This window comes from Maniola hyperantus, chromosome 22, assembly GCF_902806685.2.
Source record: "Maniola hyperantus chromosome 22, iAphHyp1.2, whole genome shotgun sequence".
Classification (NCBI taxonomy): Eukaryota; Metazoa; Arthropoda; class Insecta; order Lepidoptera; family Nymphalidae; genus Maniola; species Maniola hyperantus.
The window spans coordinates 4,707,070-4,727,314 of NC_048557.2; the positions used below are offsets into that span (position 1 = coordinate 4,707,070).

General features: G+C 37.6%; 1 protein-coding gene across 2 annotated transcripts in view; it reads right to left on the bottom strand.

Moving 5' to 3' along the window:
• Window positions 1-20,245, bottom strand: part of LOC138403926 (AF4/FMR2 family member lilli-like) — a 195,671-nt gene that overhangs the window by 59,300 nt on the left and 116,126 nt on the right. For both annotated transcript variants that reach the window (XM_069506172.1, XM_069506173.1), the window contains exons 7-9: window positions 16,263-16,307; window positions 15,467-15,562; window positions 14,882-14,939 (exon numbers count right to left, since the gene is read on the bottom strand). In XM_069506172.1, coding sequence (XP_069362273.1) covers window positions 14,882-14,939; window positions 15,467-15,562; window positions 16,263-16,307 — 199 coding nt within the window. The remainder of the gene's footprint in view (window positions 1-14,881; window positions 14,940-15,466; window positions 15,563-16,262; window positions 16,308-20,245) is intronic.

A 20,245-nucleotide genomic window follows, 5' to 3' on the forward strand; every position in this document is an offset into this window, starting at 1 on the left:
CTAATCCACGCGGATGAAGCGGCAGGCATCAGCTAGTCAGTCATTGCGCCGCTGCCGCCGCCGCTCCCGCCGCGCCCACCGCTGTCATCGAAGCCGCGGTCTTATCTATTAATCGTTACGGATTACTTAGGGATGCTCAAATCTTTCTATAATAGGTAATTTAAATCTAAGCGCGTTAACTTACAATGCCCAGAGTAATTAATATCTTCACATAATAAATCTAGAATCAGAGTACCGCCTCAGAAATACTAGGGATGCCAAGGTCTAAGTTTTTAGATGATTGAAGTTTGAGGTATGAATTAACGTGGTAAGGTACGCTAGAGTTGTACAACAGTAGTAAACTCCTCACTCATAGACGTACGAGCATACGAGTCTACGCTCACGTACACCAGTGCTAGGGCTGTCAATACTTGATAATCAATTAACTAGATAATACACGCGGCTTTATCCGCGTGGATATTGGTTTTTAAACCCCGCGGAAACTCTTTGATTTTCCGGGATAAAAAGTAGCCTATGTCCTTCTCCACGATGCAAACAATCTCTGTACCGAATTTCATCGCAATCGGTTAAACGGATGGGCCGTGAAAAGTTAGCAGACAGACAGACAAACTTTTGCATTTTATAATATTAGTATGGATTTCATTATCTATACATTAAAAAACTTGGCTATTGGTCCTACTAACTAATCTATCAACGCACAGCCTAAACCGGGGGTAAGAGATTTGAAATTTTGGCAGCAGATTCCTTTTGCGACATCACTAACAAATGATTTTAGTAAATTCTACCTTTAAGGGAAGGTAAGGAACCCTTATGATATAATGGTGATGAAAGTTTCCTTATATATGAACACTCATCATTTTCAAGTTACATCCATGAAAATTGGAATTTGAGGTATTTTGAGATTTTTGATAATATCACCCCAATCTATTGTAAAAATAGCGATTGCATTACATTTTTCAAGATGTAAGATGTTGATAAGGAAGGGTCTGGATGGAAACCTTTCGCATTATTATCTCTTCGTGATCAACGTGATTTTTCCATGCGTATAGTCAAAGACGTGGAGAGTGACATAGGCTACTTTTTATCCCGGGAAATCAATGAGTTCCCACGGGATTTTTAAAACCTAAATCCACGCATACGAAGTCGCGGGCATCAGCTAGTTAAAAATAAATAAATGTCAGTTACAATTTACAAGTAACAACCCTACGTGTAAGCGTGGGAAGGCAGGGGAGGTGGCGTCTACCCCCTCCCATACTCCGTGACGGCGAGCGCGGGTCAATAGATGGCGCCTCACGATTAATATTGGCTTATTGAGAAACGACGAGTATTTACATCGGCGGCTATTGAAACTTGCTACATTGCCGAGCCTTACCTAAATTTATTTACATTTTATGTCACTATAACGTAAAAGTTCCATGTAGCTGGCTAAAATGGATTGGTTTTCTTTTGTGTCCTTCGCACGTAAAGATAAATAAATACATAAATTGTTCCTTATAAATACCTTAATACAAAAAAAAAAATCTAATACATTCGGGAAACTTATAAAAGCTACTTTTTATCCGGGAAAATCAAAAATATTCAACGGGATTTTTAATCAGGGATGGGCTTACTTTTTGTCCCTGAAAGGCGAAGAGTTCCCTAGGGATATTTAAAAACCTAAATCCACGCGGACGACGTGGATATCATCTATCCATACTAATATAATACATGCGAAAGTGTGTCTGTCTGTCTGTCTATCTGCTAGCTTTTCACGGCCCAGCCGTTAAACCGATTTTAATGAAATTTGGTACACAGATAACTTGCATCCAGGGGAAGGACATAGGCTACTTTTTATCGCGGAAAATCAAAGAGTTTCCAGGGGATTTTTAAAAACCTAAATCCACGCGAACGATGTGGACATCATCTAGCCTATTATATCATAAAGTATATGATATAATAGGCTAGATGAAGCCTAGATGAAGGAAAGATGCAAAAATTGAATTACTTACTGTGCAACTTTCTATAAAACATCCGAGAGACAAAGAGGAACAGAGATTGTCAAGTAATGAAATAGGTACTCTAAACTCTAAAGTTTTGTAGTAATGGATTTGTCTTTTGGGATCGCAATTCGATGCATTTTCCGCCGCGCAAAAGGAGCAAATCTCGGTCTAGGAATCCCACTTTCTCTAACTTCTCTATTCTAAACCGGCGCATGCCTTCTCGAATGCGAACTATTTGCAATTGCTCCGATATATCGCAGATCCGAGCTAAAGCGACCTAACTCGAAAACTTAGATATACGGAATAGATATTAAACTTGTATCTGAATAAGAAAACGATAGGTACTTATGTCTGATAATATAAACGATTCCAATTTTAATAGCTAAGTATATTAGTATTACCCTATATATTCAATCATATATATACATAATATTTTTATGGATCTTAAAAAAGCTAGGGATAGTAGGTAGGTATACGCTTATTTAACTACATATATCTAAAGTACGCGACAGGTTGAGGTGGCTATCGGGGTGGAGACGCCCCACAAACCCGCACAGCCCCCGCGCTAATCCGGTGCGGGCGAGTGAGAGTGACATGCAGGTGCAGGTATTTGTTAGTAAAATATCTAAACCAACTTAAATTAGGACAGGCTCGATTTGCCAGCACGTGAATCACACAACAGTGACTCAAGTACCTACTGGCAGTCTAACCTGTCAGCAAATGCCCTCAGGACGCTATTGGAGCTGGACCGGACTCTACGCAATAAGGAAAATGAAAATGAAAATGAAATAAATGGAAAATAAAAATGAACAAAAAAAGAAAATGGAAAAAAATGAAATGAAATATGAAGATTTTGAGTTACGTTACTCTTGTTCTGAAGCGATCATATTATTTACCGGATAAAGGCTTTGTGTGAACGCAGCCTGTATGAACAATGAGGCGACGTGTGAACTGCTGCAATTTGAATATGAAACGTTCGCCCAAGCTATTTATATAAAAGCAAATATTAATAACGCCGACACAGCCCCAGTTATGTGAACAACGTATTACATTAAATTAAGTCGCTGTTTCATTTCACCATTCGCACTGCATTAATTAATAAGTAAATGCAACCAATATCCAAAATAGTACGTTATAAACGCGTATAATTAACTAATGAATGTCGATACTACGAGCTAGTCATACAGCCGTACTCAGAGTCGCTAATCGTTACTTAAGATTGAATTGAAAGAGAGATATAGCTCTGTCTCGTTTTAACTAAGCTGAAGTAACGATTAAGCGACTCTGAGTACGGCTGTTAGATTTATAATATTAGTATGGATTACATCTGTATCTTCGTCTGAACCGATAGTCGTCCATTGCTGAACGTATACCATGAACTTGTAGAAATATTCATAAATTAACTTCATATTCCCTGCGACTCGTTGGATGTCGTCTGCCCACTAAAAGTAAGCTGTCTCTCCAGCAACAAAACAAAAATAAACATAATTTCTTAATTCACAGCGATAAAAGATTAACGAAGTACAAAAATATTAAGACCGTGAATTTAATTAATAAGAATGAGAAAGAACAAATAAATAAACATCAACTAAAGAAAGACTACGAGAAAAAGATTTCAAAAAGGGTCCAATAATTATTCCTTTAAAAGAAACGTAATTAATAAGGTGTTAATTGAAAGAAATGAAGGCTTACACAATAACTATTATATTATTAAATGTCTCAGTAAACAGTGGCGCCAATTCTGTTGTCTAAACTAAATTTAGAGTATCTGCATCCTCATCTTTTTAATATTACTAAAAAAGGACGGACATGAATTTTACATTTAAAGACTCTAAATTTTAGTGCACGCTACAAATTTAAACAATACGTTTGCGACTGGCAGTCACAAGTTTTCACAGCTTTAAATTAAATTTAAAACTCTCAAACTGTATCTGTCCTTTTCGTATTATATTAGTAAGAAGAGGATGCGAATGCTCTAAAATTTAGTTGTGCTCAGAATCAGTACCAGTATGAAGTATCTGTGTAAATCATACGCAGTAAACCTTCAGCGCCGCAGAAACGTAATTATGTTTCCGCCATTGAGGAGGATTAATCATTTGAGTAATTTCACAAAACTGAAAATGCCGTCACAGAAACACTGCCGAAAGTTTGGAGTAGGTAGGTACGTTCAATTGCGAAACATAAACAACAAAGTTAGCCCAATAATAAAAGGGAGAGATAGCTAGTAGATACTTAAAATTCTTTTTAAATTTTCGTATACATAATGCTAGCAAAGTTTTATGCTTCTACAGTTATACGATCTTATTAGCAATCAAACTAGTGTTCCGCCCCGAACTAAGACCTCGCGGTATCCCATAGTTCCCAAAAGATAGATTTCACTATAATGTTAACAGCGCCATCTATTAACATTATTGTGAAGTAATGTTAAAAATACTAATTTAGTATTTGTTGTTCAAGTTCAAGTACCTGTGTACTCGTAACTGAAATTATACACAAGTTTCAGTTTCTAATAAGTAGTAGTTTTTGAAATTATAGCGTCGAATTCAATCTCCATTTTAAGGGCCCCTCTGAAATAAAGCTTTTTATATTTTTTATGCAATATTCGGCTGAAGGCAATCAGTTTACATATCATGTTTAATTTTAAAGTAATTACGATCAGTAATTCAGAAGTTATAAGGCTCTGACGGACGGACGGACGGACAAGTGCAATTTCACTAAAGTAGACTCAGAGACCGAGCGAAAAAAAAATCAATAATGGTTAAGTTCAAAAATCAAAGAATTGGATACAGGTATCGGTCCAGATCGGGATTAGATTAAATTTTATTTTGAACTAGCTGATGCCCGCGACTTCATCCGCGTGGAATTAGATTTTTAAAAATCCCGTGGGGACTCTTTGATTTACCAGGACAAAAAGTAGCCTATGTCACTCTCCAGGTCTTTATCTATAGCCATGGAATCATGGAAAATCACGTTGATCCGTTGCTGCGTTACGACGTGATTGAAGGACAAACCAACATACCAATGAACCAACGAACAAAGACACTTTCGCATTTATAATAAGGGTACTGATATTATAATAGGTTACCAAACCTACCACCGCTATGTTCAGCCATGAAGGAACAACTAGAGAGAGAGAGAGAGAGAGATAATGTGGCCGATTTTCTTGTACACAATCTCAAAATTAAACTAAATTAACAGGTCTAAATCTAGTGCCATCCTTTTCCGCAAGCAACATTATGAAAGGGATAGCAATAGATTTAGGCGTGACATTTTAGTTTAGTTTAGAGATTGTGTACAATAGAATTAGCCACATTAACAATGTAAAATAAATCGGACCAGAAAGAGACTGCAGGTTCCAACCACGCGTGATAATTAAACTAAATGAAGACGAAGCTTGGCCAGCGAGAAGTGAAGAGCTCGCAATAAAATATAACTTTCATTAAAAACTTCTCAATTCAGTGTAATGAAAACGAGAAAATGAGCTCCATTCGCTGCAAGAGTGAATAGTTTGTTTAAACGCAACTCACAGGTTTATTTAATGCGTTTGATTAAAATAAGAACACAGCTTGCCGTTTTTGTTTTACTAGCTTATCCCCGCCACTTCGTCCGCGTGGACTACACAAATTTCAAATTATATTTGACCCCCTTAGGGGTTGAATTTTCAAAAATTCTTTCATAGCGGATGTCTACGTCATAATAGCTACCTGCAAGCCAAATTTAAGTCCGATCCGCCCAGTAGTTTGAACTGTGCGTTGATAGATCAGTCAGTCTGTCAATCAATCAGTCAGCTTTCCCTTTTGTATAATTAAGATTATTGCAATGAACTTTTAAGAAACTTTTACAATTCTACGATGAGATGAAAACTAGTACAATCTGATCTCTAGTAGGTATACTAGGAATGGATCGAATCAAAGGTAATATTGTATAATTACTGAGATACAACAGACGATAATATTACGTTACACGTAAAGATTTAGTTCACAAACCCTTTAACAAACCTTTCACTAAATAATCAAAGGATTACTTACTTAATAAAGACCTAAACCTAAGTAATGCCTCGCTCATGGTAGAGTAAATCACAAGATGGGAACGCCTGCGGTTGCTAACTACGCGTATTAATTAAAACGAAGATGAGGCCTGGCCGAGAACTTCGCAATAAACACAAGTTTCGTTTAAAGCCTTTGAGGAAATTAACAGAGAGAACTGAGCGGGACCATCTTTGGCAGAGAGATCCGGGAGCCGCTTCATTTGTAACTTATAAACAGGATGCCCGATAGAATCAACAAAGTTGGAGTTGAAAATGTTTCATAATAAATGTTTTAATCTTCATTTCTGATGCTTCTGGTAATTATTGAACTTCTTGAAACTTATTAATTTGTCCAACCACTACTCTTGTAGGCAACTATACTCTGTATCGAAATGTAACACCGCGTTTATAGCGGGGTACACAATTAGTAGATACGCATTGTTGCAATTTTTTGTTTACAAGTTTACACCAAAAAAAAACCAGGTTGTGGCAGTAGTTGTGTACAAAAACTTGTAAAAATCATTACTTGACTTTACTCATTTACTATTGGCTATATATTAAAAGGAAAAGCTGTCTGACTGAATAACTGACTGGCTGATCTATCAACGCACAGTTCAAACTACTGCACGGATCGGGCTGTTTGGCTTGCAGATAGCTATTATTACGTAGACATCCGCTAAGAAAAGATTTTTGAAAATTCAACCTCAAAATAGGGGTTTGAAATTTGTGTAGTCCACGCGGACGAATTCGCGAGACCAAGCTAGTTTCTAGATAAAATATATCTGAGTTTAAGTTTATCACTTGAGATATTTTCTTATAACCTATTCGTCGTAAACTAGCATAACAACTTCTTTGTTGCTGTAAATAAGGGTAAAGGATAAATTAATAGGTCTGGCAACTGGCTGTTCTCAGTTCCTTTCCAGTCGTTTGGGCACTTTGTTGATAGATTGATCAATTAGTCGAAGAAGCCTTCTAAGATACTCCCCATCTATTAACTCGCCCTGGCTTCGTTCTAAGTCTAGTGGAATTTTCAAATATCAGTGAAGGGCTTTAATTTCCAAAAATCCTGAAACACGTTCATTTTTAACCGAAAGCCCAAATTCATTTCATGGACATGACTTGAAAAATTACGAGTTTTCATACACACTTTCAAACCCTATTTAATCTCTTTATGGATGATATTTCCAAAAATCGTGCAACAGGTATTTGTTCATTTGTAACCAAAATATTTAATCCTCTTAGGGGTGGAATTTTCAAAAAAGCCTTTCTGAGCGAGTGTTACTTGCTGTCAAATTAAGCTTCTAATCTCAGCGCTTTGGTCTGTGCCACATGTTTGACACAAGAAGTAAAAATGGCGCGTGAGGATTTAAATCCTACGCGTTGTATGTTTAGATTGATACAGTACGGGGCCGAAAGTAATATACACTACATCGGCCTTTAGAATGACATTTCGGCTTTGTAGAGCTTTGTCTCTGTCACTCATACCTATATGACGTTTTGTCAGTTTCAACGACAGGGATAACGCTCTACAAATCTGCTATCTCCCTCTAAAGGTCGATGTTATTTAGTAGATTTATATTAGTAGGTAGGTATAACAGTTAACGTAAAATAACCCAGCGTAATGGCTAAATAAGTTTTTGGTCCACCTGCGCTCCGCGGGATTTCCGCAACGGGTCCGGTTCGCGAACATTAATCGCTCCAATAACTTTGTATCCTTGTCAGGGTCTTCAGGTGAATAGCTTCTGTCGGGATTTTCTATTCAAATGATATAGCCTAATCCGTAAGCTTACCTATAGATTGATATTTATACTAGTAGGTATGTATAGCAGTTAACGTAATAACCCAGCGTAATGGCAAAATAAGTTTTTGGTCCACCTGCGCTCCGCGGGATTTCCGCAACGGGTACTAAAAAGCTCTAGTTAGACACAAAATGTAGTAGCATCGTGTGGCAAGTGGCAACATGATCGCTAAACTGTAGTAGCAGTCAGTAGAGTAGCTCTGAGCGAAATGTCAATTGTTTACGAGGGCCCGGCCTCACTCGCGGCCCTCCATAAATCTCCGCAGCTGACTTATTCATTACGTCGAACGGTTTCGAGGCTCCGATACCATCTATAAAGCGCTTTACTTTGCCGAGTTTCGCTGAGGACAAACTCCATAATTGCCTACATTTTATCATTTCAGCAGGTATTTTTAGGGCAGTCTTGGTAAATAAATTACAATGATTTAAGGTGCGATTTAAATTGTACAGGCGTGGCGTGGACATGGCACAGACACATATCTCCTCCTAATAGACTAACTAGATGATGCCCGCGACATTATACACATGGATACAAATGGTGACAGTCAGGCAGTCAGTCGACTGAACTGACTGACTTACTGACTGACTGACTGATCTATCAACGCACAGCTCAAACTACTGAACGGATCGGGCTGAAAGTTGGCATGCAGATAGCTATTATCCTGAGAAATAGAAGGCATCCTAAGAAAGGGTTTTTGAAATTTTCCGATATAAAAAGTGGCCTATGGTACAAATATAGCTTGTATCTCGGAGTCGACTCCGAGATACAAGCTATATTTGTACCGGATTTTGTCTAAATCGATGAAATGGATGGGCTGTGAAAGTGAAAAACAGACAGGCACAGAGATACCGCCCGCCACGACAAAATGAGTAGTAGGTACTATTGCATTCAGGCTTATGCCTTCGAAGGCAGACTGTGTAATTTGTAAATCTCTGTTTAGAGATAAGCATTTCCAATGTAACTTAATTTATTATTACTTTGTAACTACAATTTTGGTACATGAAAAATAAAAATAAATAAATAAAATAAATAATAATATATTAATTTAGTAGCCTAATTAATCAAAAGAGTGCTTGCTCGGGGTCGGGGTTCGATCCCTATAACAGCGAATAAAATTGTGAATTGCAGTCCTTTGACAGAGTTCAACAGACAGACGTATGATCAGCTAACATAGTTACAAGTTAACGAACAAACGACTCCAATCAATCCAGTGCTAACACATCCCTGTTACAACCGTTTCGACCAAAGGATCCTGGCAGCGAAAAAAGGACAATAGTGATTTTACGCTAAAAACGAACCCGAGGGTGCCTCCACACATATTCGGACCGCTCGTGTACATTCAACATTCGATCTAACATGGCAGTATTTCTGTTGACACAAGATATTTGATTCTTGTTTGGTACAGATCACAATTTCCCTAATACTCTAACTGCCGTACTCAGAGTCGCTTAATCGTTACTTAAGTTTAATTAAAACGAGACAAGCTATATCTCTGACATAAATCTGTCTCGTTTTAACTCAATCTTAAGTAACGATTAGCGACTCTGAGTACGGCAGTAAGTTCATTTATATTATTACTAGATGGTGCCGACGACTTCGTCCGCGTGGAGTTAGGTTTATTAAATGCCATGGGAACTCTTTGATTCTCCGGGATCAAAAGTGGTTTATGTCCTTCCTCGGGATGCCTCTCTCTATGATACCTCTGTACCAAATTTCATCGAAATCGGCTAAACGGATTAGCCGTGAAAAGCTAGCAGACAGGCAGACAGACAGACAGATAGAAAGACGGACAGACAGACAGACATACACACTTTCTCATTATTAATATTAGTATGGATGTACAACGATCGGGTGTAATCTAGTGGACAAGGATGAAGCTGTATGCTTATGCCCGCGACTTCATCCACGTGGACGTGGATTTCGAAAAACCTAAATCACGGGTACGAAGTCGCGGGCATCAGCTAGTTGCCCATAATCTGACTGATACCGACCGTTTTTGCAGTCCTCGATAAACGTTCGATAAATTGATTAACACCATGGTTCGAATACGAGAAGTCAATCTAATTAGCCGGTGTTATTAATTTATCAACACCGGCGTTCAATATGTCATGATAGGGAGGCTGAATTACCTTTTATCCTCACATTTTCGACTAGCTTCTTTACACAACTTTATCCGCGTGAATTCAGGTTTTTAAAGATCCTGTTGGAATTTCTCAAAATCCTTTCTTAGTAGGATCTTACTTCAGAGAAATCCTTCGTCTAAAATATCATGATTCTAGACCAAAAAACTGGAGCAATCTTCGTACGCCTGGATATACGTTTAATCAAAATGCACGGTATTTACAGATACCGTAGGAAGTCTTTAATTTTCCAGAGTTAAGATTAATTAATGCATCTCCGGACTGCAAGGTATCAAGGATAGGCTGTAGAAAGTAATCAGACAGACACACTTTCACATCAGTACCCTTATTATAAATGCGAAAGTGTGTTTGTTTGTTGGTTTATCCTTCAATCACGTCGCAACGGTGCAATGGATTCACGTGATAGTTCCCACGGGATTTTTAAAGAAGCTAATTCCATGCGGACGAAGTCGCGGCCATCAGTTAGTTTACAATAAGTATTAATAGGACATGGATTAAAATGAATATAGATGTAAATATAAAAGTTCGGTTCCTAATAAGTGTAGGTGGACCCTAATTCGTAAATCGGCCCCCGGCGGCGTCGCGTCACATGCAGGTACCAAAGTTATTCCAACCTATTCCAAGTGGCCCTATCTATTCACAGCCATAAAATAAAACCGGTGCAATATTAGAATCGGCAATTTTCAGCGATTCTTTCCGAATTCCACCCGTGAAATGAAGCTTTTTGCCGGCACATACTGCATACCTATTCGATTTGTCATCGGTTGTGTCATATTTTTGCACAAAAGCTTTTGCTAGAACATTAATTGTGAAAGTTAAAAAATATACGTATCTATATACATACTAAACATCAATTGTGACAGTTACCTAGTACGTGACAGGTCGAGATGGCCATCGGGGTATGAGGCGGTGGGACACCCCGCACACCCGCTCGTCACCCGCGCTATTTTAAGTTTCTTTAGTGTTTTTCCTGTTTTTGTGCAATAAAGATTTTCAATCTCAAACCTAATGATTTCGCAAATTTCGTATTTCTGTTGGTCAAAATGCTTCCTCGTTCCTCATTCATACACTTTATCGAGATTTATTCGAGATCCGATTAGATACAAAAAAAAATCAGGGAATCACATTTCCACTGTTGGTGATGTAATCAAAACCTTCACGAAGCCTCGAAAAGGAAAGCCAACCACGCAAATACGACTTTCAAACATCAACTCTAAAAAAAGATAAAACCAAAAATCTAGAACAATCCCGGAGCTAGTTAAGTTTAGTTAGTTAGTTAGTCTCAAAATTCCATTAGCGCTTAACCGCTTAGATATATAATATGTCACATCTGAAACGAGTCTTTTATCCCATCCGAGTACAGGCGAATTTAGTGTTTATTACAAGTAATCACGGCATTCAATCGCTTGCTAAATTGGTTGACGTACTGATAAGCCCGTTGCACAATGTCTCTAGGGTTGTGTTGTGTAAAACCTCTTTAAAATACGTTTAAGTTTTTAACGCTTTAAAAAAATATAAATAGCGAGCAAACGAGCAGGCGGGTCACCTGATGTTAAGTGATTACCGACGCCCATGAATATTTGCAGCACCAGAGCAACTGCCGATGCGTTGCCGGCCTTTCAGGAATTTCTAATTTTTGATTTGACACGTAATTTTAGATCGAAACTGACTAAAGTAAGCTATCAGTATAAACTATAAATTAACTTACCTAATGTACGAAAAATCGAGTTTTGAGCAAAGGAAAAACCTTTAATCAGATCATCCTTACAATAAAATTTAGTAACAATTTTAGCCATAAAATATTTTTAATTTATTCAGAGTCAATGGACTCTTCAATGTAAAACAGTTTCAGCGTCAGCGATTTATTTGACTACATCAAAAATAAAATATTTCTCAGTGATTATTAAATAGAAGGTCTTCCGAAATACGTAAAACCCACGTCCTTATGTAATTAATAACCATTTTAAATCATTGATTAACTAAAAATTACGTCATTATGATGTGACGTCACATTCCAGTATTTCATAGAATATCGCATACTAAGTGCGCGTTTTGGTAAAAAGTTTACATTTAGGGTTTTTACATTTGGTAAAAAGTTACTGATTTGACTAGTTGTTAAATACCGTATTATAACGGCCAAATGAAGTGAGAATGGCCAACCCTGTTCGGCACCCGGTCAAGTCGGGGTGCGTTGTATTCATTATTATTCAGTTAGCGCAGCAAATATTTCTGCGGGCACGTTTGTTTTATGAGTTTATCGCGCGCGACGCGACGTCAGGGCGCGCGGGCCTTATTCTTTTTTTTAATTTATTTAGGGTTCCGTACCTCAATAATAAAAAACACCTTTTCTTTTTTAATCTATTCAGGGTTCCGTACCTCAAAAAAAACAGCTAAGTGCGAGTCTGACTCGCGCATCGAGCGTTCCGTACTCGAGTATTTTTTTGGACAATTTGCACGATAAATCAGAAATGTATAAAATAAATAAAAATCTGTTTTAGAATGTTCATGTAAAGCCCTTTCATAGATACTCTAGGTACTTGGTGGAGTTATTTTACTTTGAAAATTGAAAATACTAACTAGTTTTTTAAGAACACGTTTTAATATTTATATAACCACAAATTCACAGTTTTCGGATTTTTTCCTTTATTGTGCTACCTCCGGACGGACGGACTGACAGACAGACAACGAAGTGATCCTATAACAAATCATTAATTTAGATCCCGAGTCACAACTTACAATAATAATACTAGCTGATCCGCCCCGACTTCGCTTAAATGATTTTTTTGAAAAATCTTTCTTGGCAGGATGATCTCAAGTTTCTACACCCAGTAGTTTAAGCTGTACGCTGCGCTGATGTGTCAGTCAGCGAGTTTCTCTTTTTTGAAGATGTACTTAAAAATGTAACGGTACGGAACCCTCTCAGGGCATGAGTCGTGCTCGTACATGACTCTTTTGTTTTTTTTATTTGTTGCGATTTATGTATTCGCGTCGCCGACAGGTGGCGCTGGCGATCTGTGCTCGCGATACGTGTAAACTGCCTTTCATAATTCATTCTAACTTTTATTTTCTCGCGCACTCGACCGTAACGCAATGTGTTGTTTTTATTATCGGTGTTTTTTGCTGTATTTGTTAAATATTATCGATATGGCTAAAAATTCTGATATTCAGTACGCGTACATTTACCAAGGCGCAACACACACCTGCTGAGTGAGTTGGAGTGTTATTTTTAAAAATCAAACTCTGCTTAATTTACTTTATCATGTGTTTGAAATTGGTAAACATCTCCATCATCCATCATTGAAAGTCGGAGGAGACCTAAGGAAATCTTCTATGAGTCGCCGCCACAGTACCGTTAAAAAGAATAACCTTAAAAATAATAGGCTGACTTAAGAATAGACAAAGAATAGGCTGTCTAGCCGCGCTCCACCTTAGGCTGTTTCATCACCTACTGTCTGATGTGATTGCAATCAAGCGTCAAATCAAAACCCAGGGTTTAGTTAAATTACATATATATAATGTAATACATTATAGCAATCATAATCATTTAGGCATCGAGCGTAAAAATGTAACACAGGCATCAACAAAAGTTTCAAATTCAGTTCAGAAAAGTTTTGCATTAAAAAAGATTTAAAAGTTGCACTTTCGTAGTTTAAGGAAGCCTTCAGCGGTTTCTAAAGTTGGGGAGCTTTAAAGTGGAGATTGGAGAAAGAAAACAATACTAAACTCCGCTCTTTCGCCTACGTTTCTAAAGAATTTTCTGCTTCGAAAGATGCTAAATGGGTTTTGTATCATACAAAATATTAATTGCGATGAAAGATTAATTATTATTTTGTAAATAAAGCTTAGTTAATAAAAAAACCAATTTTAGAACATTTCGGTCGAGTGGTATGTAGGTATGTGAAATTCGAACTAAGTCTTTTTTTAAACAACTTGAAGTATGGTTAAAGTTTATAATATAATAAACACAAAATGAATTAAGCTTAGTTTAAGTTGTTATCAAACAGACCTCGCCTGCGCCTCGGTTCTACTTCTCTGCAGTGTGCGTTGCACTTTAGTCTTAGGGACAAACTGGAATACTCTGCAAAATCAAATGAAATTAGTGAATTCCCACAAGGTGAAGGCCTACCTATGTCCAGTTGACTACACGAAACTAATACCTACTGTAAAACTATTCAAACTTAAAACTATTGAAAAAATACGGTAGCCATGCAATTTATTCCATAATAGAATGCAGGTGAAAAGGTCAATAACAAAACAAAGTAAACTTTTTGAAGAGTTAATAAAAATCAAACGAAATCGCACGAGTGTATTTCTTCGGCCGGCAAACGTTCATTCAAAGTGGAGTCGAAGTTTTTCACGGCGCGGCCGAGGTGGCCAATTAGCCGCGGCTAAATGGACCTTTTGAGTTTTTATCGCCGTATCTTAGGGTTAGGGTTGTCAACCTTACTATGTTATACTTATTCTATTACTTCAATTCAGCAGCATGATAATAAAGCAAGGTATGGATAAGCGTAGTGTGTATAAACCTAAAACAGTATTTCTTAGCACGGCAAACGTCAGTCGAGTCTAAATTTTTCACGGTACGCGGCCACTACGGCCAATTAGGCCGCGGCTGAATGGGCCTTTTAAGTTTTATCTCCGTATCGTAGGTTTAGGGTTGTCAGCCTTGCTACAAGTTATTCTTTCTCACTATGATAATAATAATTAGAGCAAATTACCGATATGTGTATTAGTTTGTATTTCTTAGGACGGCGAACGTTCATTCAAAGTCAAGTCGAGATGGCCAATTAGGCCGTGGCTAAATGGCTTGAGTTAGGGCTGTCGACTGTATTGTATGACCAGGTTGTAAATAATAACATTATAACGAAATTACTTAGGTTGCTTTGGCGCAATATATTGTACTGTACATTTGAATGTAACTAGAAAATCACTTACCGGGTTTGGTTAGGGGTTGTTTGAGATCGTTGCTCGCTAGCTGAGGATTTTCTTGTACCTGTAGAATTTAATATGATTAACCAATAGCTGGTAGTTTTTACGACCTCTTACAAGTGGGAGGTTCCGGCTTCAATTCCTGGCAGGGGCAATTTGGAATTTTATATTTTCTAAATTGTCTCTGGTCTCGTGGGAGCCTTCGGCCGTGGCTATTTACCACCCTACCAGCAAAGCCGTGTCGCCAAGCGATTTAGCGTTCCGGTAAGATACCGTGTAGAAACCGATCAGGGGTAAGTATGGGTTTATTGAAACTGCCATACCCGAGTTAGCCCGCTTCCACCTTAGACTGCATCATTACTTACCATCCGGTGCGATCGCGGTCAAGGGCTAACTTGTATCAGAATTTTAAAAAAAATCTTAGCTTTCTAAGTCCAAGGGTTTGGCGTGGGCGTTTATGAGTCAGTCGATGAGTGAATCAGGACTTTTTTACTACATGAGGTATTTGTACCTTCGAAAACTTTTTGAAATACATATAATATAACCAACATTTAACCAATCATTTTTACGTAAAATAAACTAAATATTTACCCTATTGGTGAAGTGGTTGAAGATGAACTTGTTCTCCAGTTCTTTCCTCGGCGTGGCTGCTATCACCGACAGCGGTGTGGGGAGTGACTTCATTTCCTGGGTGACACAAATGTAATGTTAAACGTTACCTACCAAAGGTTCCAAGTGTCTACCTGATATTATGTAAAGGTCTGATTAGAACTTCATTACTTCAACGTTCTTGGATCGGACTGAAATCCAAAAAGTCGACGATTCAAATCCCACCGGTTTCGTGTAATTTACACGCATTAAGTTGCTAAGTGGTTAACTAAATTTTAACTTAATTTTAAGTGACATAATGCATGTAAACAGTGAACTTAGTAATAAGTTGCAAGTTAAAATTTAGTGTGCAAGTAAACAAGTAGAATAGAATTTTGTCTATTTTTCGAGTTTGACTTTGACTACAGCACGTTTGGACAGGATAAAATAGATAAATATAGTTAAAATAGATAAGATACAAGGAACAATTTCATTGTTAATTTCTTCTGTGACTTCGCTGAGCACATAAAGAATTACAGAGTTTATTATTTCACGCACTTCGCTGTTCATCTCGGAATGAACTTGAGAGCTTTACTAAGTTACTTGTATGGATGCGTGAACACGCTTACTTAAAATGAAGTTAATTACTTGACAACTTAATACGTGTAAATAAGGCTTTATTGTTGTACCTTTAGTGTTGTTGTTGTCTACTCCTAGCACCAGCTTAGGCTTAGTTATAGGGGTAATGAATTGATATGAATTTCATGTACCTAGTAAATAAAATTTTAAGGAGTCTTACCTTTAATATACTTTCTATTGGTGGCTGACTACTGTCGATGGCATTCTGTAAGAAAAAATGCTATTAGTAAAATATTACCAACTCGATTGCATCTTTGCATGACAGATAGGTACCTCAAGAGTTTTATCTGGACAGTAATTAAAACTGCGAGGGTAAAATGGAACGGGTAAAAAGGTTAAGGTTCAAGTCCGAGATGCGCTGCAGACCGCAAACTGCAAGCGGCACCCCTAGTTTCTATGAATCTATATGCAGTTTACGGCCGTGACTGCAGGCCGCAGTGTCGCTGCGCTCGGAATCAATTTCATACAGATTCATATTAACCAGTGGTGTCACTTGCAGTTTGCGGTCTGCAGCCCGTCTTGGACTTGTACCTATAGGTAACTGCAACAAACAACTCCATGCTCAGGTACTACCAGCACGGTTTAACTGTACAGATAAACCTGTGAGGTAAAGCCGGGTATGAGATTATACTTTAAGAAGGTACAGTACGCGGCCGAGAATAATGTATGTACATCAGCCTTTAGAAGGAGATAGCAGATTTGTAGAGCGTTGTCCCTGTCGTTGAGACCGACAAAACGTTATATGGGTATGAGTGACAGAGACAACGCTCTACAAAGCCGAAATGTCATTGTAAAGGCCGATGTTTATTACTTTCGGCGGCGTACTGTATATCTAAATATATAAAAGGAAAAGGTGGGTGACTGACTGACTGACTGACTGACTGATCTATCAACGCACAGCTCAAACTACTGGACCGATTGGGCTGAAATTTGGCATGCAGATAGCTATTATGACGTAGGCATCCGCTAAGAAAGGATTTTTGAAAATTCAACCCCTAAGGGGTGATAAATAGGTATAGGGGTTTAAAGTTTGTGTAGTCCACGCGTACGAAGTCGCGAGCATAAGCTAGTTATGTACATAAATTGAATAAAAACACAAACATAAATAGAGTTGTAACCGCTAAACGGAAATATAAAACCGCGATAAGACGTCGTCACTTGATCATAAAAATTGAACTATTTTGCAGAAAACCGGGGAATAAAACTATTTTTACGGCAACACATTATTACTACTTAGCAAGTCAACCGATTAAGCTTTTATCCGATAGTTCATATGCTGTTGGATTAACTACTCTATCGTTATAGTCCTTCGGTTGTAATTGCCTATACAGTTATACGTTTTTACAGTACATTGATTGTTATAGGGCAAAAAGCTATTTGTTAAGCGATTTTAATAAAACTTAACATACATAAACAAGAACTTAAATTCCAAGTACCTACTGTTCTTAAAATTACGAATAGGTAAACGTTTTGCATGTGTCAATTACACATAATATCGTTTGGGTCCGTTATGACCACTTCTCGGTATGACCACTTCCCGAAACGAAAAAGTAAAAGACTGACTAACTGACTGATTTATCAACGCACAGCTCAAACTACTGGACGGATCGGGCTAAAATTTGGCATGCAGATAGCTATTATAACGATTTTTGAAAATTCAACCCCTAAGGTGGTAAAATGGGGGTTTGAAATTTGTGTAGTCCACACGGACGAAGTCGCGGGCTAGTTGGATTATAAATGCGAAAGATACAGTCTCTCTGTCTATCAGCTAGCTTTTCACTGCGCATCCGATTAACCAATTTTGACGAAAGGTACAGAGATAGCTTGCATCAAGGAGATGGACTTTTGGTCCCGGAAAATCAAAAATTTCCGATGGGAATTTAAAAAAACATTAATCCATTTGGACAAAGGGTTTTGCACAAATAGATACATACTAGCAATATCTTAGTTACAATAAGTATTTTTATAGTATTTATCACGTTGATGGCCACCTTGGCCAAAAATCGGCTTTTGCCATTAAGCAAGTACACATTGTAGAATTTGCTTTTGACTAAATGGCTTGATGTTCAAATTTTGTAGAACACGTTTTTTATTCGGAATAAGCATTATAAATAGCCAGGAGAAAACCTGGCCGAAGAAGAACATCGTGGCTCATGAATGTATACCAATGTTACGAGAAAAGTACCCAATCTCTTTTCCGCGTAGCAGCTTCCAAGGTGCAGATAGCCTATAGCAGATAGGTTGGCAACCTCCGATAGGAGACGGCACTTCAAGAAGTAGAAGAAGACATTTAACTCAATAGTACGTTGTATTACAACTTCTAGAAGCAGCATTGGTCACGCTGCCGTCCCGCGTCATGTCTGACCAGGCCTTTACAGAGTAGGAGCGTGTTACGTGATCAGTAGCTTAGTACACAGTAATATTGTTTGGAAAACATTGTACAAGCAAGTTTCTAGGTCACGGAGGTTGCGCCCGTCTTGAAAACTAATTTTAGGTGACTATAAGTTCGGAAGTTAGCTACGAAATACTGAACCATGCCGTGCGACGCTACTAACGTACTAAATACCTACCATTACAAGTGAGGCTAATGATTTTCTATACTAATACTATAAAGAGGTAGTTAGTTTGTACCTATGTTGCATGGAGTAGGTATTCTCCGGAACTGGGTACTTGACTACATAAAAAATAAATTATTTCTCAGTGGTTATTAAATAAAGGGTCTTCCAAAATACGCAAAATCTACGTCCTTTGTTAGTTTTAAGTGAAACAGCCATTTTAAATTATCGATTAAACTAAAAAAGTACGTCATTATGATGTGACGTCACATTCCAGTATTTATTAGAATATCGCATACTAAGGGCGCGTTTTGATAAAAAGTTACTGATTTGACTAGTTGTCAAATATCGTATTAATGATCCGATTCTGAAAATTCTTGCACCAATAGACCCTCGAGTACTATCACTACCTCCGAATGTGTGTTTATTTGTTCTTAAATCATGCAGCAACGGAGCAAGCATCAGCGTCATTTTTTGCACGAAAATAGTTAAAAATCTGGAGAGTGATACAGGCTACTTTTTATCCGGGAAAAGCAGAGTTCCTATGGGATTTTTCAAACCCTAAATCCATGCGGACGAAGTTACGGACATCATACAATATTTAATAATAATAATAATAATAAATAATTTATTTATTTAGGAAGAATATGTACATTTTACAATAAGTTTAGGTGTAATCATAAACTTTAAAATTTTATCAAGGCCATTGAAAAAAGGCGCCGTATTGAGAACCTCTTTTTGCAAGTCGGTTAGAAAAAAAGATGCTTCTCTCATTTTCCTTACTAATATATTTGGCATTGTCAACGCCCGGCGGAGGCTTTCCCCGGTTTCCCATTAAGATAGGGGGAAAATTCATAGGTGTCTCATGTTTTATTTATCTTTTAAGGCGTCTCGCAGTTATCTAATAAGAAAATAATGTTTCGCCTTTTTTTCTTAAAGTCACCTTGAGTTCGTAATAAATAAGACATTTATTTTATCCGTGACTTTGAGAAACCGTGATTTATGAGTTTTATAACTCCTCTTAGAATTATAATTTACTAGCTGATGCCCGCGACTTCGTACGCGTGGAATTAGATTTTTTTAAAATCCCGTGGGAACTCTTTGATTTTCCGGGATAAAAAGCTTATGTCACTCTCCAGGTCTTTATTTATACCCATGCAAAAAATCACGTCAATCCGTTCCACCGTTGCGATGTGATTGAAGGACAAACCAACAAACGAACAAACCAGCAAACCAACAAACAAACACACTTTCGCATTTATATAAGGGTACGGATAATATAATGATACCTAAACATAACCAATGTTTTGGGTTCGCAAAAACCTTATGGTAATTTACCGGATTAAACAAATTAGGTATATTACTTAACATAATATTTTTATTATACCTACTTTGTTTTGCTTGTTTTACAAAGCATTATTATTAGACATTCACAAAATTGTACAAGTACGAAATTAATATGGTCAACCTGTTTTCCACCGGTAAAAAAATAGCACGCGGGAAGGAAAATCGCTACCCGAAATGCACTTAATAATATCTGTTTTTAATCCATCTCACATCATTGTACTAATCTTATTTCGAGCCACGT